This window comes from Beta vulgaris, chromosome 6, assembly GCF_026745355.1.
Source record: "Beta vulgaris subsp. vulgaris cultivar EL10 chromosome 6, EL10.2, whole genome shotgun sequence".
Lineage (NCBI taxonomy): Eukaryota > Viridiplantae > Streptophyta > Magnoliopsida > Caryophyllales > Amaranthaceae > Beta > Beta vulgaris.
The window spans coordinates 25,118,769-25,143,790 of record NC_079207.1 but is presented as its reverse complement, the minus strand read 5'-3'; the positions used below and the strand labels follow the sequence as shown (position 1 = coordinate 25,143,790).

Genomic DNA, 25,022 nt, shown 5'->3' with positions numbered 1-25,022 from the left:
TTTCACGGTAAGAAAAAGGTATTGGTTTGAGAATGTTTAAATCAGTTAACCACTCCCTCCGGTTATTATTAGTTTATCCGTTTTAACTTTTGTCACTATTGACATATACGACTTTGACTATCTCTTGTAATTTGTATTATAGTTACGTGAGATCTTGTTGGATTCGTCTCAATGTGTATTATCAAAATATCAACTTTTTGTAATTTTTGCTTATTGAAAAGTAGAGATATTAATGTTCAAATTAATGTCTCGACAAAGATAGGAGTTAGTTCAATTGGGTATAGTGCTCCCCCTTGGCCCCTGAAATCAGGAGTTCGATCCTTATCCCCCATTATATTGGGGTATTTCCTTTGCATGCTATGCATGCCTTACCAGCCAATGTGTTGATGTTTCCTACTGGCTAGTAGCGTTGTAGGGGTTAGCCCTTGGACTGACTTAATTTCCTAATAAAAAAAATAATATCTCGGCAATTGTACCAAAAAAAATGGGTAAAACTAATCAAATCTAGAGGGAGTATATAAAAAGTTTTTCTTTTTTTGAGGGGATATATGGAAAGGTTTGCTTCGTATTAGTTTTAAACTAGAATTTTTTTGCACGCGATGCGTGCTTGAATTTTTTTTGAAATAGAAACTTGATTTTCTTCGGCATAAGAGTCAAAATTTGAACATTAGACATACGAAGTATAATTGTTTTTAGTTGCAAAATTTGATTGGTTTAGTTTCTGTCACTTAAGTCTCTCACCAATCTTTTTATTTTGTTTTTTTTTTTGTTGTTTTTTTACTTTTCAAAGTTAAATTCTATGAACAAAATAGAAATTTTATTGAATTTATTTATGATTTTTGATTTATATATTATATTTTTTAGTTGATTTTTGAATTAAGTACAATACTTCATAAATTGTAAAGAAAGTGGACACTTTGATTTCAAGTCAATTTTTTCATAGGTTGTAGTTTATAAGTGAATTTTTAAGTTTTTGTAAAGTTTTCTCATTTTAATGATTTGCATAACGTAAATTATGCAATTTTTTTAATTGACTTGTGAGTGATTGTTATAATTATATTTTTTGTATTTTTGTTTGAAGCCCCCTTTGATTTGTAAGTGAATTTGTAATTTAGAATGGGAAGGGGGTAACATAATAGTATCTTCATTCGGAGACACCATAACTCCCCCCTTCCCTTATATGATAGAGATTTGTTGTACTTTAATTCTTGAATGATATTTTACATAAACCTTTTTACCTTGATAATTAATCGCTATTATATAATAGAAAAAGATAGGTCCAAATATATGTAAAAGTTTCATTATATATATGGAACACTATAAAAAAGTAAATAATTTTTTTTCCTTGTCTAACTTCTAAATTTCAATTTCACTACAAATACACCACTACTTTTAAGTGATTTGTAAGTGAGTGTTGTAAATTAATTTTTGGTAGTTTTTTTTGTGAGTGCCGATTATGATTTTGACAATCCTTTTATTATTTAGAAAAAAAATGGGGCAAAATAAGCATTTTAAAAGAGGACACTATTGCTCATCCCTTCCCTTATATAATAGAGATTGTTACTTCCCTTAGATTAAAAAAAAAAAAATCGATTTTATGGTTAAGAAAGAGTAACAGAAAACACGGAAAAGGTTTCTAAGAAAAAGGAAAAGATTAGAGAGAATATTTTTTTTTTAAGGAAAGATAGAAATATCTTACTATAATCCTTGGACCCCAAGCAATATACCAATTACCAACCCTTCTAAAAACCTATAAAACCCTACCTCTAACATTGTTTCACTTCACCAAGTGATGGGAAAACCCAGAAAAGCTCCCACTAAAACCCTAATTAACAACATCAACAATGCTTCCCTCTCATTATCTCTACCCAAAGAAGTAGAGCCAGAAATCCTCAAAGGCCTTCCTGTAAAAACATTGTTACAGTTTAGATCAGTCTCCAAAAACTGGCAATCTATCATTGACAATCCTTCCTTTGCTCACACCCACTTCTCCAATGCTGAAACCCGGCTTGGCGGGTCTCGGATCCTCCTTTCTTTCTCCAACTCCGACGGCTCGAGGTACTACCTCTACTCCGTCGGTGTCTTCGGAGGCCGTGCTATCCACCACCTCACCTTGCCTAGCGCCAATTACAACGACAACGACAATGACACGCTCTTAGTGAGGTCTAAGTGTTATTTTCTCCCTCCTGTTAAGGGCTTAGTATGTTTCTTCAATGGCAAGAATGTATTTGTTTGTAACCCTAGTACAAGAAAATTTAGAACTCTCCCTCTTTGCCCTACTAATTATAATAAGACCTCTCAAAATTCTTACTTTTATAAACCCTACTCTTCCTACTCTTTTGGGTATGATTCTTGTTCTAATGTATTTAAGATTTTGCATGTTTATGGAACAATTTGTCGAGACGACAACCGGCTCTACAACGTAGAGTCTAGGGTTTTAACTATTAAAACACCTGATGAGTTCAAATTAGATTCATTTTCATGGAGAAAAATTGCATCCTCTTTTCCTTACCCTTACCCTTTTAGAACACAAGGTGTTTTTGTTAATGGTTGTATTTATTGGGTTGGGTTGCGAGCACCGGGGGAAGAAAATATAGTTTCTTTTGATATTAAAGAAGAGAAGTTTCGCCTGATTTCATCCCCATCTAATGGGGTCCCATCATCGTCGAAGCTTGTCAATATTGGTGAGAAATTAGGCATCATGTGCTACAAAACATATGGTGATTTTTCCTTGGAAGTATTGGTTTATACAAATTGTACATGGGTTAAAATCGACGTAGGATCATATGTTGCCCTTAAGAAAAAAAAGGGTATGAGTACTAATTTCGCGGCTTTTGTTGGTAATGACTACACTGGAGCTATGCTACTAACTCCTGGTGTGTTGTTACATGATTTTGTTCTACGTTCATTGAACAATGGACGAGAAAGAGGAATTAAGATTTCTGGATTGCCGGGTTGGATCGATTTTTTGGATTACAAGAAGATAAATTATAGTGTTTATAATTATGTTGAAAGTATTGTGCCCCTTGATTTGGTAATAAGATTAGGGGATTTTGCTGTGGATTTGGCTAATGTGAAATTGGTGAAATTGATGCCTCGTTTAGTGGTTGAGATGTGCAAAGAGTGGAAAAGTGGAGATTTGGTGTTTGGTGATGTGGAGGAATTTGAGAAGAAAAAGAAGGAAGAATTGGTTAAAAAGAGTTATGCTGAAGCTGCTGCCAAGAGATTAGTGAAAAAGGAGAGGAAAAAGCACAGTGGAGATAAATATAAGAGGAAGTGATATTGATTTAATAGAATTTGTTTGTCTTGGTATTAGACTATGAACAAAGTAGATTTTCGGCTTGATTTTTGTTTTGAATTGAGATGTAATCATTTTTTGATCTACAATAAATTCTATCTAGTGCCACAATTTTGTGTTAAATTATTGTGGAAGAGTTTGAAAACATAATGTTAATTATTGATATTCTCATCATGTTAAATTTTTTTTAAAAAAAGAGGAACATTTAAAAACATTAAAGTTTTCTCTACAAGTCTTCTCCCATAACAAAAGAAAGAAGGTAAGAAAGAAAGTGCATCTGTGTGCACAACAATGGTTGTTCAGCTTTCGCCCCTTCTGTATGATATCATTACTTTCTAACAACACTTATACAGTTATATTCCCTCCGTTCTTTATTAGTTTAACCACTTTGTCTTAGAATACTATTCATCTTTATTACTTTGACTACCATTTGTTCTTTATATGTAAGGAAAATTATAATTATGTGGAATATCATTTGATTCGTCTCAATATGTAGTTTCGAAATATCAAATTTTTATAATTTTTACAAATACATAATTAGAGATATTATTACTCAAAGTTTTACTTCGATAAATGTGAAAAGTCAAAACGGATAAACTAATAAAGGATGGAGGGAGTATATAATAACCACACATCACCCCTTTTCGTGCCAGGTTACAAGAGTAAAGGGCATGTAAATATCAAGTATAATTTCTATGTGATGGGCATGCAAAAATGTTGTGATAACAAACCTATTGACATGCCTATTTAGAGTCTGTATAAAACAATGTGAGATTAAAAGTATTTTTCAAAGTTGAACTGAATTGAAGTGAACTGAAAATAAGTTGGGGGGAACAGACCCTAGTTCAATTCAGTTCGGCTCTGGACAATACTTTAGTTCAGTCTAGTTCAGTTGTTTTATGCCAAAGAGAACATGCCCTTAGTCTTCTTGTGTTAGTTCTTCGCATGAACCTTTTGGAGTTCTATATCTTATTTGGTATCTTTTAATTTGTATTTACTGTTCCATTCATTGATTCAATATTGTCTTGTCCATCATTTTAAGTTTCTTTTCCATAGGATGATACTTATCATACATTGGATTTAGCCAACTAGGTATGAAATTTTGCTTTTCCAAAATTTTGTTATAGATTGTAACGTGACTATTTAGTTTGATATACGTTAAGCAAGTTTTGTTACCATTTACGATTATACTCGATCAACAAGAATATAAAAGACGAGATTTGAAATACATTAAATGTAGGCTCCTTAACCCTTATATACATAAGCTTTTGACTCAAGGAGAGGTGGTAGCTCAATGGAGTACCACCCCGAATTCTAGAGCATTGCTCAGGGTTCGAATCCTCACCCAACAATATGTTGGGCATTTAATTCTGAGTTGATTAGCCTTGTACCAAGTCTCTGAGCCTAGGTTGGTCTTCAGACCAATTATCTTTCCTAATTAAAAAAAAAAAAGCTTTTGACTCAAAGAGAAGCATAAAATTACTTTCCTCACTATAAGTTTGATTTTGTAAATTAATTCAATCCACAAGGGGTAATAGTTTCAATTATCTTGACTTGAGGCATTTCTTCCTACAATAGCCAACTATTGCCCACTCTATTCTATTCTATCATTCTATGAAGTATGAAGTATGAACCCTCACCTAAGCAATATATTAGCAGTCGTTTAGTTTTGAATTTCACTATAATTCTGAATGTTCAATGTAGAGATGCTAGTGCAGACAGTGGAAATGAGAATCCGACCTTTTTCTTTGTTAAACAAATTTGGATTAGGAGTAATATTTTCATTTGTCAAGTTTGCTTTGTTGATGTTTTGCCTGAGCCTGGGTCAAATTCTCATCAGAAATACTTGTGAAAGAACTGAAATGTACAAGAAGGTTGCCAAAGTAACTCTTACAAATTCTTGTGTAGCCATCAAAGAACTCTCCTCAGTGTTTCGACACCAAACTACCAAAGGTACCCATGTCTAAGTAACTTTTACCAAACCTCAAAAGAAAGTAACTTTTACCAATTATTGTTCTAGTCATAATAGAGCTCTGTCAATGCTTGAATACCAAACAAAATGTGGATCAATTTGGAAAAGATTGATACAATTATCAGTTTATATGATGAGAAATTGATACAATTATCAGTTAAAAATGATGAGAAATTGATACAACAAACAATGTGGGAAAACCACGTAAATGGGAATATGCTTCTACCTTGTTATTCAATTCGAACAATTTTTCGATTCATGTAACTAAACCTACAAACCTCTGCAAAAAAATCATCCGTGCTGCTATGACTACTCTTCATTTGAAGAATCTTTATTGCCATCTTCTTAAGGTTTCCCGCATACTTAACAAATGACTCAAGAGTACTCATTTTCTGCTCAGCATTCAATGGTGATCTTACAGTAAGTATAACCTCTTCCAAACATGGGATAGAAAAACTCGAATCAACCTGCAATCAAGAAAAGACAGGCGGCACCTCAAGTAAGACTATGAAACACCCAAGACCAACCAACGCATATATATTTGGCACTAAGTTTATCTTAATTCACTCACATTTTTCAAGCTATTTTTCTGACAAAGTGCAGCAAACATAGCTCCATGAATATCAAACTTTTGGAGTTTCGGATGGGCGTTAAAGAACTCTACAAAATCTATCTCAGGAAAGGGTAAAAGGTTTTCAAAGTCCCCTGTAAATTCGACCTTCATGAATAGATGCTTCACTTCAGAAGCCCATTGAAGCATTTTGCTAATGGCATCCCAACACCACTGAACTCCCCTCAAAGATAAGGATTCAAGTGCACCAAGCTTTCCGAAATCAACCAAGTAAACTTTTCCTATGTAATGTACACAAATGTTTTAGAGTCAGTCACTTCAAGAAAATTCGAAAACCCTCTAATGCAAATAAGGATCATGACAGAAAATTACCTCCACTGTTGGAAATGGAAAGATTCCGAAGACGATCAGTCTCCCGAACCCTCATCCACCCACACCCTTGAATTTCGAGGGTTGTCAGCTTTGGACAAGAAATTGAAAGAGAATTATTCCCAGCTCCATAAAAGTCCAATTTACACTCCTCCAACTCTTTCAAATTAATTGAAACCGACCTTACTCCCTCGCAACCAAGGAGCAACAAACGATTCAAATTAGGACACAATCGAAGTGCATCTACCAATGTATGATCCTCCATTCTTGCCCCAACAATTTCAAGATTCCGAAGATTATGGAAAGTCTCCCACTTTGGGGATTGGGGCATTAACACACCCCACAACTTTAAAGACTCGAGGTTTTTTACAACACCAATACAATCAATTTTATTAATTGAGTTCTCCCACCATGTTTCCTGCTCGGATAGGCTGTCCATCCTTAGCTCAAGGTGTCTAAGTGACTTGTTAGCTATAGAGAGCCACGACTCGAGCCCAGAACCGGAGAACGGACAGTATACAATAAGCTCCTCTAATTCAACTACCATTGATACAATCTTCATTATGATTTCATCATGACTAATATTACTACTATCTCTAATCAAGGAAGTATCAAAAATGTTTCGAGGAAAGTAAAGGCTTCTGATATATGGCATTGAATCTTTCCATCTCTTTGAGACTGAAATACAAGATGCCACATCTTTGGCATTGTTAAGGTTAGATAATATGTATTGAACAATGGCATCGGGCAAGGACTCCATTTATCTTCTTCTGTGAGAAGATTTAACAAACAGTTAGTGAGCGAAACGATTCGAAACAGACTGGAACATTAAATTCCCCTAAAATGACCAATTAAACAACAACACACAGAAATCATATGGGCAAATTTAGAAACTATTTGAACACTAACTAAATGCAAAACACAGAAATTTCTCAGGCAAAAGCGAAAAACTTTGGAATCAAACAAGGATTAATTATTCATGAAAGTAGCAGCTGAAATTAACTCCAAAAACAACAATCGCAATTGAAGTAAAGCAAAATAATTGCATTAAAACCAAACATTTTGATTTTCGACAGCTCAATTACATAAAACCCAATAATTAAACCCAGTTCAATTAAACATATTTCTGATTTCCAGTTCAAACATTCAAATTATAAGCTCAATACGACCCATATTCAAAACAAATCTAAAAAATTGAATTCAAATAAGCTGCTAGAATTCTCAACTAAAATCAAATAGAACCCAGAAAAGTAGATAGGAAAAGAGCTTACATAAGCAAAAATTAGATCTGGGTCCTTCCCAGATTGAGTGAAAAGAGGAGAGAGAAAGAGAAGCAAAAATGGGATTGAAAAAAGAGGAGAGAGAAATGAAGAAATGAGGAAGGAGGAGGTTTATGGAGGAAAGGAGCGCGGGTATAAGAGAAAGAGAAGAGGGAGAGAGGGATTTTTTCAAATTTCAAAACAACAACTAGATATTACTTCTTCTTTTTTCTACGAGTACTACTGAATTGTATAAAACTTTTTTTTATTTTGTAGTTCTGTTAATTTTATTGATTCACTGACAAGTGAGTGACACAGTCTTGGAGTGTGAGTGAGGACCAAGGGGGAATTTTTTAAATGAGATGAAATCTCCAACGGGAGAGCGGAAATGCAAAATAATGTGGTTTGGGTTCAAACTTCAAATTTTTTTGAATTTTTGGTTGTTTTAAAAGAACATTGGAAAAAGAGGTTGGAGCCCTGTGGTTTTTCTATGTCTCAAACTGGTCACATAATTGGAGTGGCTAGGTTGGGTTTAGTTTAGCCCAACCATTTTACCAAAATATGAATCGCAATATTTCTTTTTAGGCATTTAGGTCGGACGGAAATAGATATTGAATTTTGGGTATGGAAAATGTTGACTTGAAGATGAAGAAACTACTTATTTTTGGTTGGTCGTTTGATTTACATGATAAGTCAAAATTTTCATGATATTGCAATTCATACAGAATAAATTACTTAATTAAATTTATAGGAAATTAGTTAAATTGTTTGGTTGACAATGGAGGAATTTTCACTTACCTAAGGGAACTTAGATTAGTAACTTCCTCCATTTTGTAGGATCTCAAAATTCCTATGAATTTCTAATTATCCAAAATTTTCATATATGTTTAGAACAGTTCTAATTTAGACATTTATCGTAAAAATCAAGATGTTTCTTGCTCCACGAAATATCATAAAAGCACGTCCGATCCTTAACTCTTTAATAGAAATGATCATGATTACAAATTCAACTTAAATAGTGACACTTGATATAAAAATCATTTCTCCTTTTTTGTAATTCTTTACTTTTCATAGAAGCATGACTTAAGTAAATTAAAATTACTTAAGATGACTGGCTCATGGCATATCATAGTATTTAAAAAAATAATTTAACTCATACGAACAAGAGATATATACTTCTCTTGTTTTGAAATAGATGAAACACTTTTTTCTTTCATGTGAGAGCTTTTTGAGAAAAATTTCATATATTTAAAATAAGAGAAATTTGTCAGAAACAACTTTTTAAAAGGAAGATTTTGTCATAAACAACCTTTTCATTTTTTTGTTGCCAAGAACAACCGTAAACAAATTTTTTTTTGTCAAAAACAACCACATGATGTCATTCCGATGTTGACTCATGTTTTCCGGCGTTGACTTCTTACTTAACCCAATTAAGTCCCATTTCCCTCCAATTTTATTCACTTGGAAACCCTTTTCCCTCCCTCATCTTTTAGAAACTGATTCCATCTATTTCTCTCTTTCTCTCTCTTGGGGAAACTCATAAATTCTTGTAAATTCGAGAAATTTTGCAGAGAAATTCTTCAAGGTTTGATTCCATCTATTTTATTTCTCTGTCAATTGTGCAATTCATATGTGTAAGTTAGGGTTTCTTGCAATTTTTTTTACCTCTCCAATAATGCACTAATTTTGCAGCAACAATGGTGAATTGTGGGTGCGGAATACCGGTTGCAAGAAGGACTTCATGGACACATGAAAATCCTGGAAGAAAGTTCATTGCTTGCAAGTTCTACAACCACGAAACTGAACAAAGGGGCTGCAATACCTTTGAATGGGTTGACGAGGAGATACTGGATTGGCAAGGAGATATCACTAATATTCTTATAGCTGAAAAACACAGGCATGCTACTGACAATCATATCCTGACAATGAAGCTGAATTCTGTTGCACATGAGAAGTGCAGGCTAGCTGAGGAGGTGCAGATATTGATGAAAAAATTAGTTAGGATCCCTAAGACTTCTACAGTGGTTGTGAAGGAACAAGCAAGGATATCTATTGTGGGAGTGTGTATTGTTGTTGTTTCTGTTGTAGTGAGTTTCATTTTTGTGAAACTCTTTGGATAGGTAAATTGTAGGACTATGAATTTAGGTGGTGGTAGGATGTTTGTTGTTTGTTGTTATTGGATTGTTGGCATTATAAGTTGTAATGTTAAAGCCACCTTATGATTATGAAGTATGTTTTATGGCTTACAATTTGATTCTTCACTAGATAAATCAATTTGCAAGAAAGTTTGATATTATCATTGATAACCATAAAACATACATAAACTTAAGTTCCAAAAAATACAAAACTAATGTCCTTCCATAAGGACCAGCATCCAAAATAGGCTGACAAAATACACAAAAAAGGGGAACACACACCCTTATAAAATTTGGACACTCTAAGCCTGGCTCATTGGCTGGGGAGCAGAAGATGTTGTGGAATGTTGTGAAGTTTGGACCTGTTGACTCATTGTGTCACTGTTGGTTCCCTTGCTCTTTATAGTTTTTGTCTTCTTCTTAGTGGCAACCCGAGTCTTTCCTTTGCTCTTTGTTGCAGCTGCTTTTTTTTTTGTTTCCATTAGTGGCAGCAGAAATACTAACACCATGGGCACCATTACCTTGAACAACACTCTTAGGTCTCCGACCTTTTAAGCTTTCAGATGGTTGAAGTGGAGGGTTTGAACATTTAGTCTTGTAATGGCTAAGTCCACCACACCTGCTGCACCTATTCTGCTTTTTGGCTCTTTTTACATGTTGCAACTCCTCCTGTATGTTCCCCAATTAGTTCCTTCTTCCTCTTGTGCTTGCTAGGCCTACCAGGCATGTTTCTGTGAGATGGTGGTAGTGGCCTATGGTGTGGTGTCACCTCCCATTGAGTATGACCTGGCATAGCTCCAAAATAAAGAAGGGGTATATGCTTTGCTATATGTACTGACATGATATGCAGGGTGGATGAAGTCCCTATAGTCAAGTCTTCTCTTTTGAATACAAGCCAAAGCATGCCAACAAGGTATTTCCATAAGTGACCACCTATTGCAACTGCATTTCACTTTTGTCTAAGTTCACTACATAAGTATCATCCTCATGATCAACCTCAAATTCATGTAAATCAGCTTGACTTAACCTCACATCTGTTACTTGTTCTAGCCCCTTATTAACCATTTTAACAGCAGAGGGCATAATTAGACCAATGAATTTCTTCAACCCTTCCCTCTTTGCACAACTCCTAGACATGACATACCTTCTAATCCACTCCATTAATTGAAGGATGGGTTTAGACCTAACCTCTCTAAGTACGTTGTTAAAACTTTCACAGCAATTATTTAACAACATATCATACTTAGATGAGGTGCTAAAGGCATGTCTAGACCAATGACAAGTGGGGATTTTCTCCAGATAATTGAATGCTTCAACATTTATGGCTTTGATTTTTTCCATGTGCATATTGAAATGGTGCTGCAAAATAAAAAAAATCACATTAGTGTCAGAATAGTTAAAAGTATCATAGCAGTTTAATGAATGAGGTGAGTCTTATACCCTTGTTGAAGATCTAACAGCCATCCAAAAATGCTCCCTGTAAACAATTCCTGGAAACTTATTTTTGAAATGGCTCCAAATGTGTCTACAGCAATACCTAGTATCAACATTAGGCATTACTGTACTGAATGCATCCAATAATCCCTATTTAGTACATGTGAAGCAAACAAAATAAGAGATTCATCTAACATATTTAGAGTTTAATTTGAAGTGACAAAACCAAGCTAACAAAAATAATACCTTTTGTCTATCTGACATGTATGTTAGTTCATCCTTCTCATGTACCCAGGTCACAACATCAGCAACAGATGCAACATCTTGTCTCACCAGCTCCAAGAACCAACACCATGTCTCTGAGCTTTCAGTCTCCACAACAGCCCAAGCCACAGGGAAGATGTTATTGTTCCTATCTTTCCCTACAGCTGTGAGTAAAATACCAAGGTATGCTCCTTTCAAGTGAGCCCCATCAACACCCAAGATTGGCCTACATCCTGTCATGAATCCCTCCTTGCAAGCTTGGAGGCATATGTATAACCTCTGGAACAAAGGAGGAGGAGTGTTAATACCTTTAACTTTCACAATTGTTGTGCTCCCTGGATTGTATTTTCTAATGGCTGCAGCATAATCCCACACCTTCCCGTACTCCAAATCTGAATTTCTTAAAACATCAATAGATCCTAAGTTTAAGGTTTCAATTCCTACAAACTTTATTTATAACCAGATATATAGGAATGTTACTTATTTTGAATTATATCATTATTTATGCAGGAATTAAGTGAAAAAAATCGGAAAAAAGTGAAGGATAATAGAAAATCAAGCTATCTTGGAGGACGACTAGGGTATCAACATTTTGAGGAAGAGATTGAAAGTTTCAATCAACCTGGTGCAATTAACTTTGAACTCTAATTTTTCTAAACTATGTTTTCTTACGAATTTGTGACTTTTTAGGCAAAGGACCTTGAGAAAAGAGGGATAAATGTGCCTATAGTTCCTCGACATTTGACCTGGCTTAGAGCTCATTCTGATATCAAAGATGGAACAATGATATTTAAGAATCCTAATGATTTAAAAATTGCTGAATCAATTGTACGAAACTTTTTGCACATTTTATAAGTTAGATTATTGTAATTGTAATAATATTAATTATACTAACTTTGATATATAAAATTGTTCTTGGTGCTAGCAATCTTTGGAGGCACAACAGAGTAAAGGAGAAATTGTTGCAGAAGGTCGAGATGATATTTTGTCAAAAGCAATTGAGAAACCCGAGCATGGTGGTTGTGTTAGGGGTGTTGGTTTAGGTGTGACAAACACAGATTATTTTGGATTTAACCGGCCACAACCACTAGCTAAATGAAGGTGGAAATAAAAAATTTAAGATCAGAGTTGGGAGAAATGAGAAACACTCAAAATTTTGTTATGTCCTTCCTTACAACATGTTGTCAGATTAGCCCAGAGCAGATGAGTCAACAAATGAGTCAATTCAAAGCAAATTGGAGCGATGGTAATATCGGTGGTGAATTGGGTCTTTCTGATGGGCATGGGTGTAATGGTGGACAAATTGGTGTTTCTAATAATAAAGAGTCTAATGCTTCTCAATTAGGTAGTTTGATAACCTAGGTGTTCAACAATTTCAACTCCAACTAGAGGCACATACCAACATTTCATCAGATCACAATCCAATTCAACGGGAACTTGAACCTCATAATGAACAAGAGCATATGATATTGAGCCCTACCATGTATTGTGGCCGGAGACAAGTAAGATGCATCAAGTTTCTTCTTCGACAGTCCCCGAACCTCGTACAACGGATGTAGATGAAAACTCCTTCCCCGAGGTATTATGTACTATTATATAAATTCCAATTGTATTCTAATTATTCCAATGTTTACTTTTGGGAGATAAGTAAGATACCTTTTGATGTGTTGTTGAATAAATATTGATGAAATAAAGAATTTTTCAAATTATTCCAATGTATTCTTTAATGTTATTTTTAAAAATAGGGTGAGAGTGATTGTTGCTTGGCGATTGAATGTGACAATGAGCTCAAGGTTGTTGCTAATGGTAAAGTGTACATACCAAGCTCAACAGAGGTTCTACATGTTCATCATAGCATCCCGTCGAGTACTCAACGTCGTGTTGCCATTATTAAGGTTGTTGAGCCTCGTGCACTTTTACCATGCCCTACTGAGGAATTTCAGTATGTATTCCAAGCTAAGGACGCTTTATTCTTTGGCCAACCATTTGATTCTTCCATTCAAGAAGGTATATAATAATTTTTTTTCTTCTATTGCACAAATCTTATTCATATAATTTTCGTATACATAAACAAGTATTATATCTTGCATGGATTTTGTCAAGGATGATACACAAGCACAGTTGGCTGCACCATCTCCTGGAACAACATCATCACAATCATCATCCATTCAAAAGTACTCGATCACTGCAAAAGATCAAGATAAGTTGACTAGTAGTTTGGTGCGAGCTTTTAAGGTTCAAGCTTTAGGAATGAAAAAGAGGCAAGAAACTATTTCCATTAGAATTCCGGCAAAATTATTTTATAATGAACATGATGTTGCCATCGATTATGAGGATATGCTCGATTGGTGCTTCCAAAAGGAGATTGGATCAACTCTCATGTCCATATTCATGAAGTGAGTAAATTTTGTAGCCCTTTTCAAACTAGTGATTTTATGTTTTTGGATACTTTGATATTTTCTAAAATAACACCTACAAGTTTTTCTAGGTACTTGAGTGAAGTTTGTTATAAAGAAGGGATTTCAGGAGTATATGTATTTTGTGACACCAATGTTCTAAGTCCTTTGACACCAACGACAACAGAAGAAGGAGATCCACGATCTGATTATTTGGCTTGTATCTTTGCATCTAATGATGGCAAAAAGATCAATCAACTCTTTTTTGCACCATATAATGAGAAGTAAGTGTTGTGTTTAGTCTATATGAATTATTATTTGAGTACAAAAGTTATGGTGTTATTTAAATTTATAATGATTTTGTTTTCTTCATCTTAACTTATTCAATTATATAGTAAACATTGGATGTTAGCTGTTATTAGTCCTTGGAACGGATTGGTGTATTGGTTAGATCCAGCAGGAGTAGAAAATGAAGTTCGACCATTTGCTAAAAAGATCATCAATGAATAAGTCTTGAATGACTATTTAATATTTTATTATTATATATACTATTTTATTATTTGCCTAAACTTGTTATGAACACATAGGGGAATTATCAAATTTAGCACGTACCATCGAAAAGATATCAAGAAGATCAGAAAGAATCCCGAAATTAGATGGAATCAAGTAGAGGAATCTGACTTTCATTTCATTATTTTGATAACACAAAAATATTTTTCATTATCTATATTAAAGTATTTGTGATTTCTTGTGTATAATGCCCTCGTCAACCGCTTGGTACTCTAGACTGTGGATATTATGTGTGTCGCTACATGCTTGAGACGGTACAGTTGAGGCGACTAGTTATTCCTGATAAGGTACTTGAACATTAGTTATAATTTGGCTTTTTCTAATTTCTATATGATTACGAATCTTTTAGACTGTAGATTTGTATCTATATCATATTAGAGATATGAAGAGAAATTTGGATAAATTGGTTGAAAATACTTTATTATTATTTTATATCTGAATGATCTTGCCACAATTATGATAAATTAATTTGTGCATAATTAATTATAAAGTTTAATTACTTTTCAGGTTTTTGTATATGAGTACTTATTTTGTAATTACCTTTATTGTAGTATTATCAAGGATTTGGTCCAAACTATTCTCAGGAGAAAATTGATGAACTCAGGGAGTTGTGGATTACATATGTCGGAGATCAACACGAAGCACAATTGATGAATGAGTTATAATTTTCCGCCTAATTTTTTTAACCTTAATCCACTTTTGGACATACATTATATTTTTTAATTTGGATATTGATATCATGTGGAAGTGGCTATATATAGGATAGATTTGATCTTGTTTATGATTTAGATTTAATATTGATATGTATATATAGTAGTTTTTTTTAGAAGTTTAGATTTATGAATATTAGTTGAATTATATTGTAATATAAAGAATTTTGGAATATCAATTCAATTTATATTGGTTAAGATCTTATGGGTTGAGTATTAATTATACAACAGATACATGTATTGTACTGTCAATGTCTGCGTGCTGCCTACGACCAATAATATATGTGTGAAATGATAATTTCATTATTTTTTAAAAAATATAATAGATAACATTTATAGGTTATATGTTATATATATTATAGGAAAACATAACAGTTATTCAAGATAAGTGTTATATATAAATAGCAAACATAACACTTATTTATAAAATGTGTTATCTAATGGCATAACATGTATTATAAATAATTGTTATGTTTTCTCTGGCAAACATAACACTTTTGTTAGGTGTTATGTTTACTTTACATTACATTAACTTGAATAACACCTCAAAACTATTCTGTAAAGCCTTATTTAACAGTTATCTTTGCCCTTTTTTGTAGTAGTGTCTGCTGGGAATCAGTCTGCATACACCATCCTTATAGTTCATCCTTTACCACGTTTCTCCTCTTTAAACCCTAATTTCAAAGTTAGAGAGTCTTTTAATGCTGGACAAACAAACCCTAGACATACCTTATTTGAAACCCTAGGCATATATGAATGGGCTCAGCAAAGAGCTGAGAACAATAACATGCTTATCTTACTCTCCCAAAATACTATCACTTCTCTTTCACATCCAACAGGTCTGCTTAATGACAAGTCACAAATTATCTCCCTCCTACCTCACCCATCTCCCCAAGATCAATTCTTGAAGTGGTTGCCCCTGCAATTACTCCTAGAACTTTCTTTTTTTAGTCATTTAATGCTTCGAAGGCTTCTACAAAATCCTAACAATCAAGCTAAAGTTCACCCTGAACTAGAAATACTTCTCAACCTTTGTCCCCGTTCAATTCTCCACAAAACAACTTTCCCAATAAATGATAATCCTGAACATGACCCTCCAAACACTTCTCTCAATACTCTTGTTAACACTACTGTCAATACTACTAAGGAATTGAATATTTTTCCATCTCAAAATGTTGTAACATAGGGGGAGAAGAGAGTTCTCAAGTATCAGCTACATAAAAGTATCTCTGCTGGTAATTCACCCCTCCCCTCACCCTTCCCAGATGCTATCTACAGTGACTGGTTCAGGAAAAAGCACAGGCTTCAACTGCAAAACTAGGAAGTTAAGGGTGCGTTTAATAAGGGGAAAAAGTTGGATGGTGTGACTCTTTTGCTTCCTAAGGCAATTACTGATGTGCAACTGGCAACAGACTTGGGGGTGGAGCCTAATTTAAATTTTGAGATATCTTCTGTGAGGAGAAGATTGAACCAGGAGTTGGAGGACTCCTTGGGTAATTCTAAGAAGCTGAAAGTGATGGAACTGATGTCGACAACTTCGTCTGATTCAGAATATTCATCCATGGGCATGGATTGTGATGCTCACTGCTTTTTGATATTAACTCTATCCCACCTGGTGAGTTAGCTGGCCATGTACGACCAAGGGCCCATGAATATTGTCTCTTGGAATTGTAGGGGTTTAAATGAGCCAGATACCCCTAAAGTTCCTTACGTAAACTGGCTCCTAACTATAAACCATGCTCTTTTTTTGTTTCTTAGTGAAACTAAGATGAATGTAGATGATGTATTATCAAGTTGTAGGTTTAAGGCTCCCCCTACTTTTGTGTGTGGTCGTGATGCAATAGGTGCTAAAGGGGGTTTAACTGTGTTTAGTTGGAGTAATTTAGATATCTCTTGTATTCTAGTTACTAACAACATTGTAGTTTGTAAGATTAAGGATGGTTCGGATTTGGAATGGTATGTTATTTTTGTTTATGGGCGCCTCGTTATCACCATAGGCAAGTTTTATGGATCACCTTGTTTCTATTTTTTCAAATATAGAATGTTTTCTAATCATATATAGGGGGCTTTGATCAATTAGACAATTTTGATGATAAGCTGGGGGTTCTTCTACTATTAAAGGTTGGCAAGCATTTAATAACCTCAAAATTGATGCTTCCCTTCTAGATATTCCCTTTACAAGCTCTCACTTCACATGGATAAATAAAAGACTTTTCCCTCATACCATTTTTGGGAGGCTGGATAGAGGTTACATGTTTAACACTTGGCTAGTAAACTTTCCTTTTAGTCTCATTACAAATCTTCGTATCACTTGTTCAGGTCATGGGGCTATTATTTTCTAATAATAGTGCTTCTACAAACAAGAGATCTTACCAACTTGAAAATCGGTGTTTGATGCTTAATGAAGTAAAGGTCTTAATTCAACAAGTTTTGAGTGAGTATGTTATTGGAAATCCTAGTTTCATCCTAGCAATAAAACAATCTAAAGTTCGTCAAAAACCTCAGAAGTGGTGTATTCATCATAATAAATCTAATGTTATAGACTGAAAAATATTACCTCTTCCCTGGAACAAATTGGAGAATTTTCTAATTTACAACAAGCTTCTTCCTATATCCTTGTTAATAATGGGCTCATGAAAGAAGCGGATTTAGATTTTACTTATTGGAAACAAAGAATGAAAGACATGTGGTTTTGTTGTGTTGATACTTCAGCAAGAATTTGCTATGCTAAAGTGAGAATAAGAAAATCCCAAAACCACAATCACTCTCTTCATGATAATGAAGGCAATTGGATTGCTAATAATCAAGATATGCTCGCTCATTGGTTAACTTTCTCCAAAAATGTTATATTGAGGACGTAATTAGGGTGGAATCTAACGATATTATGAACTTGCTTCATGAACTGGAGTTACCTTCTCTTTGTGACCAACAAAAACCACCTCCTTTCCATTCCTTGTGCGTCTGAAATCAAGAAACATATGTTCTCTATGAAAGCTAATGCTTCTCCAGGTTTAGTTGGGGTTACTACGGAATTCTTTAAAACTCATCGGGATACAGTGGATCAAAATATAGAGGAGGGAATTCAAAATTTCTTTAGGGTTGGTCACTACAAAAAAAAATTGGTTATAGAGGCACGTTGTTTGGCCGACTTGCCTTTAAAAGCCCCTTTTAGCATCGCATAAACATGGTTGCCCCTAAATTATATGGTGTTTAGCGTCAAGTATATTCTGGTGCCACTAAAGATACATTTCAGCATCAGATGAATGTTGGTTGCCTCTAAAATCATGTTTTTAGCATCATATGAATATTGGTTGTCTCAATATCCATATTTTTAGCATCACATGAATTTAATTGTCTCTAAAGCCATTTTTTTTTCGCATCAACTGTAGTTAGTTGTCTCTAAAGCCATTTATTTAGCGTCACATGACTTTAGTTGTCTCTAAAGCCATTTTCTTCTAGCATCAACTGTTGTTAGTCGTCTCTAAAGCCATGTATTTAGCGTCACATGAATTTAGTTATATCTAAAGCCATTTTTTTAGCATCAATTGTAGTTAGTTGTTTCTAAAGCCATGTATATAGCGTCATATGAATTTAGTTGTCTCGATCGCCATTTTTTTAAGCATCACATAGATTATTGTTGCATCTAAAGATAGTTTTTAGTGCAACTTGAATTGTGGTTGCAGCAGAACTAACTTTTTCTAACATTTGTACTTTATGTGTGCTGTCGCGACCTTCCTTTTTTGATATGAGCTTTGCTCAAGTGACATTATGAGCTCAACATATATTGTTGCAACAAATAATTTTTCGAGTTTTGGAAAACCACACGTCCATCTTTGAGGGCTTGAGCAATAGATAAAGCAAACAAAATGCTGAAATCCAATTGAATTTGTAAATTGAAGGACATGGTCTGCCAATGTTATACTAAAATGAGCACAAACTACTCCTACAAAGCATGTGTGCATATGCACCTTCAAGTGATCGAATTCTACTGCCTACACCAACAAGCTGGGTCAAACTGAAGCAAAACATTTGTCAATTGCAAAGAGAACAACAACAAATACAGAGGGAAAAATTCATTTGATGTGTTGTACTTCTGTGGCACGAATGGATTGGCAAACTTCGGCACTGGTCTAGCATGGGGCACCGTGGTCCTCCTTAAGTGCTTCAGGGCCTTCTCGTCCTCCATCTTAAACATAAAAGAGAAATGTCAGTAGGGTGACAAGAACTACAAGTATTTTTGCACACACATCGTCACCAAATATGGCAAAACATCACTTCCAAACTGAGAAGCATAATTCTACTACACTTACAGGTTCTTGCAAATTTTGATGAACTTTTGGCAATCTCTGGAGCACAATGGGCAACAATCTTGATGGGGAAAGTGGAACCATGCCAGCAATATATTCCAGGGCAGAATGGACTCTAACCAAAACGCGGTCCTTCCTTGCAATGCCATATGGCGACTTCAGTGATTCTACAAATCTCTTTGGCGGTATGAAGTTGCATACAAGCATATCCAAGCATGCATCAACATATTTACCACTTGAGGCAGCCTACAGCATGTGAAGTGAGACAAGAGTAACAAGGCCTCACAAAACCATGGTCCAAATCAGATCACGTACCAGGGATATAATTAGTTCCATCAAAGCATCCATGACATCAGGATCATAGCTCCACATGTTCATGCTAAAGATCTGTACCAACGCATAACTCATTATCGTGTAATTACATTTAAAAAATATACTTTGGAACCAACAGGTTTTAGCAGATAAATTAAATGCAAAGTTTTCAATGCCTGAATAACAAAGCATGTGAATTGCAAAGCTCAAGGGGTTCAAGGCAATATAATGGCACCGGCTAAGATGCTTTCTCTCTCTCCCATAATGTCATGCTATGCATTCTTAAAACTTTCAACGAACATATGCTACAGCCCACACATATTATAGCCATAATTTTGTGCCAATCTCTATTTAAAATAATGATAAGGAGCGAAAAATATTTACTGGTCTAGCATGGGGCACCATGGTCCTCCTTAAGTCTCCCAAACCACTTTCCACGGAGTGAGCCACTAGTTATCACCAGCAGGCACCAAGAAGTCCCACTCTATAACTGTAGAGTTCAGCAAACCAGTAGCAGCAGAATCCAAATCCTACTTACTGCACACTAATTTTTGGTGTAGCATCGTCGACAACCTGCTGAAACAAAAACCATAACTATCATCACTAGTAATCTAGTCTAGGAACACACTGTTTTAGTATATCATTTTAACCACAAACACCTGTAGGGGAGCAGCTACCAAGGCCATACAGCTGACTGAAGTTCTTCATAAAGCAGAAGACTTTCCGCACATCTGGAGAATATGCGTGGGCAGTAGCATAGGTCACAAGGGTACACCAAGCCAGGTCACAACATGATCTAGGTGACGATAGAATAACCTGCATAATGCTAATTAACAAGCCAGATTCGCCATTGCAGATTAGAGGCACGAGACAAAGACAGAACCACTATCAATTTCAACGAGAGAGAATTGGCAGACTTGACTCCTTTCAAACAAAGACAATTCATGAACCTTGCACTTGAATTCAAAAGTAGTACAATATTTAAATCCATAATAACCACTAACAAAACCATAATCCTTAGAACACAATAACCATTATTATTGGAAAAAAACCAGTATATGAACTTGAACACATAATATATAAAAACCAGTATATGAACTTGAACTTGAACAACAGCAGATCAACAGTAGCAGAATAACAGAAGCCTAACAGCAGCATAGCAGCAGCAACAGATCAACAGCAGTAGAACAATAGAAGCCTAACAGCAGCAGCAGAACAACAGCAGCATAGCAGCAGCAGAACAACAACAGCATAGCAGCAGAATAACCATTATTATAGAGTCACCAATGATTTTTTAAAAAAAAGAAAAGATAAGGAGAAACCTGGGTCACTTTAATACTGATATCTAAATAATATCTTTAATCTTCAACATCATTGTGTTTTTTCTCAGACTTTTGAATTAGCTCTTCCTCATCCTCTTCATCGGTCCACTGTCATAAGTATTAATACAGAAGTTAATATTTGTAATTGTTAATAATGCACATGTGTTAATCTGTTTTGCATTAAATTAAGGTATAATCTATGACATACCGCATCCATATTGAGATCGGACATGTTGTATCCAGCCAAATTCATGAAGGCTTCTAGGGCGCGTTCCATAAGTCTAGATTTCTTTTCGAGGCCTCTCACTGTATTACTTAGAGCTTCGTTCTTCTCCTTAACCTCGTTTGCTTCCTTCTTTGCCTCACTAGCTTCATTTTTGGATGCTTCAGCCTCTTTGCGAAACTTTTCTCCTTCACTAAATGACCCAAATAATGATGTCACTGAGGGACTTATCCCTTTTTGTCGATCACGTGCACTTGGCTTGCGTTTTGGCTTAATGTTGCATAGATTTCTTCATCAGTCATTTTTGTTTCTGAAGTGTTTCGTTGCTCAACTAGCTGCTTAATTTCATTCTGCAGTAACGGGAGAAGATCTTGTCAAGTAGGAATATACTTTCAAATACAACCAAAAAAAATCCAGTTTGAATAATCGTTACCATGGTGTCCTGTGTCGATTGATTACAGTGTTCTGTGTTTGTCGCTTCTGGTATGAGTCTCCTCGTACAATTCCAATAATCCTGGCATTACCTTGTCACGTTCAAACTGAAGGAATGGCAAACAATAAACCTAAGTAACTATTCCAAAAATTAGGACAGGAATGGTGAAAGAACACGCGTTACCATATCTTGTGCTTTTTGTGCAAAACTTTTTGTTCCTGCCGTATGTCCGGCATCAAGGTATGACCTATTCTCAATGTTTCTGCGACTCTTTTTCTATTAAATTCAAATATAAACAAATTACAATTGTGTGAAATGATAAAAATTGAAAATAAATAAAGAAATCTATGCAATGTACGAGGGTGCATTAACCTGAAAGTCTGGAGTGCCAAAGTATGATACAAGCCACTCCCAGTCTTTTTCGTCAACACTTGGGGGCCTATTATCTTCTTTCAGTCTGTCGTCATCATTTTCTTCAGTGTCATAATATTCTCTCTTCAAACGTGCACGAAAATTCCGATACTTCTTGTTCAAAGATGTCATGATATACTTCCTCTTATCTTTTCTTTTCTTTTCACGTTCTCTTGATCTTTAACATCATCCAGCCCAATATCAAATTTGTCCTGCACATGAAAATGTTCTAATTAGAAAATAAAGTTCGTAAAAGATATTGAAGAATTATCAATGCTTGTGGAAGTATTGTTCTACCAAAATGAGCTTCCACTTATTCTCTTGTGGAACTTGTGAAAATTCTTCAATACGATAAAGTGGCGCATTCAGAGGATCTCTGACGAGGGAACCACAGTAACTTGACAGCTTAGCTCTGTTGACACCTATTGGTTGACCACTGACATCAAAATCTACCTTTATCTTCTCACCGGGTCTCATTTTAGCCAGTTGTAAATTTCTTGTAGGACCTCTGTGTTTTGGTTTTATATGACTTCTTCGTTTTTCCCTTTCCTGACATGTGTAATTTGAATAAAAATAAATATTGTCTTAAAAAATAGGCTAGGGTATGTCTTTAAATAAATGAGCCACACCATACCTGTTTCATTAGATGCCTCCTTTTCTCCTGTTAGCATGCTTTCGCCTTTCTTCTCCATCGAGCCTTCTGACCCAAATTTCAATTTTCCGTCAAAAAACACACTTTACATGTTCAAATCAATTCTCTTGGAAGCTAACACATTCATCAATCAAAAAAAGGAAAGAAGAGGCAATGGCTCTTTAAACACACCTTCTTGGTCAATTGCTTTTTGGGATTCCCTTGCATTGATTCCATCACTTTCTCGCTCATGAAATTCACTATCTCCCACATCAGCCTTCCCAATTTCATCGGACTCTTTCATTTCTGTATTAAACAATCTCAGACACTATAATGCCTAGAAGTACATAAGTTCATTTATCATAGGTATTCTGTTATTAAATCCTATATTTATACATATGGACTAGTATACCTTCATCGAAGTCCATCTTGTCTTGAACTTCCGCCTCCTGTTGACTAGTGATCGCTGTATTGCAGTGATTTCGCAACTAAGATATTAGATTGAAACTAAATCTAATGACTTTCATAAATGGAATGAGTGTGGTTTAAAAGGTGAACCTTTCTGTAAGACTTTGAGGGCTGCTGTTAGCTGCACATTTCCCCCTTTGTTTCCTTTCCCTTGCACGTTTTTGCTCTGCGTCAACAAACAGCCTGTTGCACCCGGTAAAATGAAGTTCCTTTACGTCCCCTTATTCGCACAGTCCTTGTTATGTGCCTGCCATTTTCAAATAGCAAAATATAGATGCATCTAACATAAAGGATCATCTACTGGATGCAGAAAACAAGTGTATCAAAAATGTATGCAGTTACAAGTGTATAAAAAATGTATGCAGTTACAAGTGTATCAACCCTTTATGCAGTTACAAATGTACCAGACCTACTAATTTTTCTAACTTCTTCATAAATCATCTAACTAAGCAACGCACAAAGAATTATTGAAGAAGCACATATACCTCTGCTACTTTTGACAAGAGATAATTCTCTGCAGAATAGACTTCTATGTTCTGACATTTCAGCTTAAGAAACTAGCTGAACATGAGTGTACCACGTAGCAAGTAAGTTTTCTACTAGTGATTCTGCTGTACATACATATATTCCTATGATTTGACTGACTTATGTAATGTGCAACTTTTCCTCGAATTTTTTTATTATTTTGAGTATGTACCAGTTAGCTCATAGCTCTAAGTATGCCCAGTTGGTAAGATCGCCTATGTTTATTTGGGGTTATGTTCAGGTGCCTCATATATTGCCATGGCTATGTTTATACATTGTTATTTCTTGTTTGCACTTTTAGCAATAGTCTGTTGTCCATGCACCTGTGTCCTCAGTTTGAGAATGTGTCCCGACCTCCCTGCCACTGCACACATTCACTGCTCACTGCCCTCACCCATCTGCCACTCCCCCACACTGCCCACTGCAATCACTGCCTACTGCCTCAACTGCCTGCACTTCCCACCTGCCACTCCCCACCCCCTCCCTACCCTGTCACAACTAATCCCCACCCCTCCCTACCCTCCCTACCATGCCAAATTGGACATAATACAAATCCCCACCCCCTCCATTCACTGATCTTTTGTTTTGGCTTATATTAGACATAATACAAATGTTTAGTGTCTTTTAAAACTTAGATGGTTATGGAGCTTTATAAGGAATATGTAAGAAAAGAATAAAGCCTCCATTTAGTGAGTGAACTGATGAAGGCCAAAGGCAGGTTTAATTTAAGATAGCTCTTCCTTGAAACCTTTGATATCAAGCTAAATTAAAAATAATAGTGACTTGAAGCATATGAAACCATTCTTTCTGTCAAGAAAATTTTTGGTCAAGTGGCTAATGTATTAGTTAATAAACGAGCCCAATGTAAAACGGACTTGCACATTGGTTCTCTGAAAGAGACTAAATCATTGCAAGGATATGTTTAAAACCAAGAAGGTTTCAGGTCCGATTCTTTCAATCTAGGAGATTTATATAATGTCTGATTAATGTTTATGTCATATTAAAGTGTCCGTACTTCAGATGAAATATCATGTTCCAAAATTTATGCATGCTTATTTAGTTATTTATGCCATCCTTATAAAGGTTTCGACTTCAGAAGAAATATCATGTTCCAAAATTTATGGCTCCATATAAGTTCCACATATGTTTTCACAGGAAGGAGCCTCATTGTAGAAATTGGGATAGTGACATGTATATGTACATACAGAAAAAATGCTAGAAGAGTCAAAATTCATCTGGGTAGCAAACATATAGTTAATACTCTTCCATGGGGTCAGGACTCAAGAGGGACAATTTGACTCTTATGTCATGCATGTGTACTTAGCTAGTAATCATGTAACCCTGAGTTAGAGTTATAGCAAGTTCTATAACAATTACATAATTACCATTTTCCTGCCACTCCCCACCCCCTC

At 35.2% G+C, this 25,022-nt stretch overlaps 4 protein-coding genes across 4 annotated transcripts; 2 read left to right on the top strand and 2 right to left on the bottom strand.

Annotated features, from left to right (window-relative positions):
* Positions 1-1,345: 1,345 nt before the first annotated feature.
* LOC104896393 (F-box protein At1g30790) lies at positions 1,346-3,408 on the top strand. Its single transcript, XM_010683140.4, has one exon. It carries the CDS (start codon positions 1,793-1,795, stop codon positions 3,278-3,280), a length of 1,488 nt encoding a protein of 495 aa, XP_010681442.2. The 5' UTR covers positions 1,346-1,792; the 3' UTR covers positions 3,281-3,408.
* Positions 3,409-5,368: 1,960 nt separating this feature from the next.
* Positions 5,369-7,785, bottom strand: LOC104896319 (F-box protein At1g10780). The gene is made up of 4 exons (XM_010683055.4): positions 7,482-7,785; positions 6,214-6,980; positions 5,842-6,122; positions 5,369-5,737 (listed from the first exon to the last, which is right to left on the bottom strand). The coding sequence occupies exons 2-4, from the start codon at positions 6,968-6,970 to the stop codon at positions 5,501-5,503; spliced, it is 1,275 nt and encodes a 424-aa protein (XP_010681357.1). The 5' UTR covers positions 6,971-6,980; positions 7,482-7,785; the 3' UTR covers positions 5,369-5,500.
* A 1,381-nt stretch (positions 7,786-9,166) lies between these two features.
* On the top strand, positions 9,167-9,589 carry LOC104896392 (uncharacterized protein At4g04775-like). Its single transcript, XM_010683139.1, has one exon. The coding sequence runs from the start codon at positions 9,167-9,169 to the stop codon at positions 9,587-9,589; it is 423 nt and encodes a 140-aa protein (XP_010681441.1).
* A 948-nt stretch (positions 9,590-10,537) lies between these two features.
* Positions 10,538-11,542, bottom strand: LOC104896391 (uncharacterized). Its single transcript, XM_010683138.2, has 3 exons — positions 11,285-11,542; positions 11,045-11,188; positions 10,538-10,963 (listed from the first exon to the last, which is right to left on the bottom strand). The coding sequence occupies exons 1-3, from the start codon at positions 11,540-11,542 to the stop codon at positions 10,538-10,540; spliced, it is 828 nt and encodes a 275-aa protein (XP_010681440.2).
* Positions 11,543-25,022: the final 13,480 nt, after the last annotated feature.

Coding starts and splice junctions, on each gene's coding strand:
- LOC104896392 (XM_010683139.1), top strand. CDS start 9,167: ATGGTGAATTGTGGGTGCGGAATACCGGTTGCAAGAAGGACTTCATGG.
- LOC104896393 (XM_010683140.4), top strand. CDS start 1,793: ATGGGAAAACCCAGAAAAGCTCCCACTAAAACCCTAATTAACAACATC.
- LOC104896391 (XM_010683138.2), bottom strand. CDS start 11,542: ATGACAGGATGTAGGCCAATCTTGGGTGTTGATGGGGCTCACTTGAAA. Junction 11,189..11,284: donor ACATGTCAGATAGACAAAAG/GTATTATTTTTG, acceptor TGTACTAAATAG/GGATTATTGGATGCATTCAG. Junction 10,964..11,044: donor CTGTTAGATCTTCAACAAGG/GTATAAGACTCA, acceptor TTTATTTTGCAG/CACCATTTCAATATGCACAT.
- LOC104896319 (XM_010683055.4), bottom strand. CDS start 6,970: ATGGAGTCCTTGCCCGATGCCATTGTTCAATACATATTATCTAACCTT. Junction 6,123..6,213: donor TTCCATTTCCAACAGTGGAG/GTAATTTTCTGT, acceptor TACATTACATAG/GAAAAGTTTACTTGGTTGAT. Junction 5,738..5,841: donor AGAAAAATAGCTTGAAAAAT/GTGAGTGAATTA, acceptor TCTTGATTGCAG/GTTGATTCGAGTTTTTCTAT.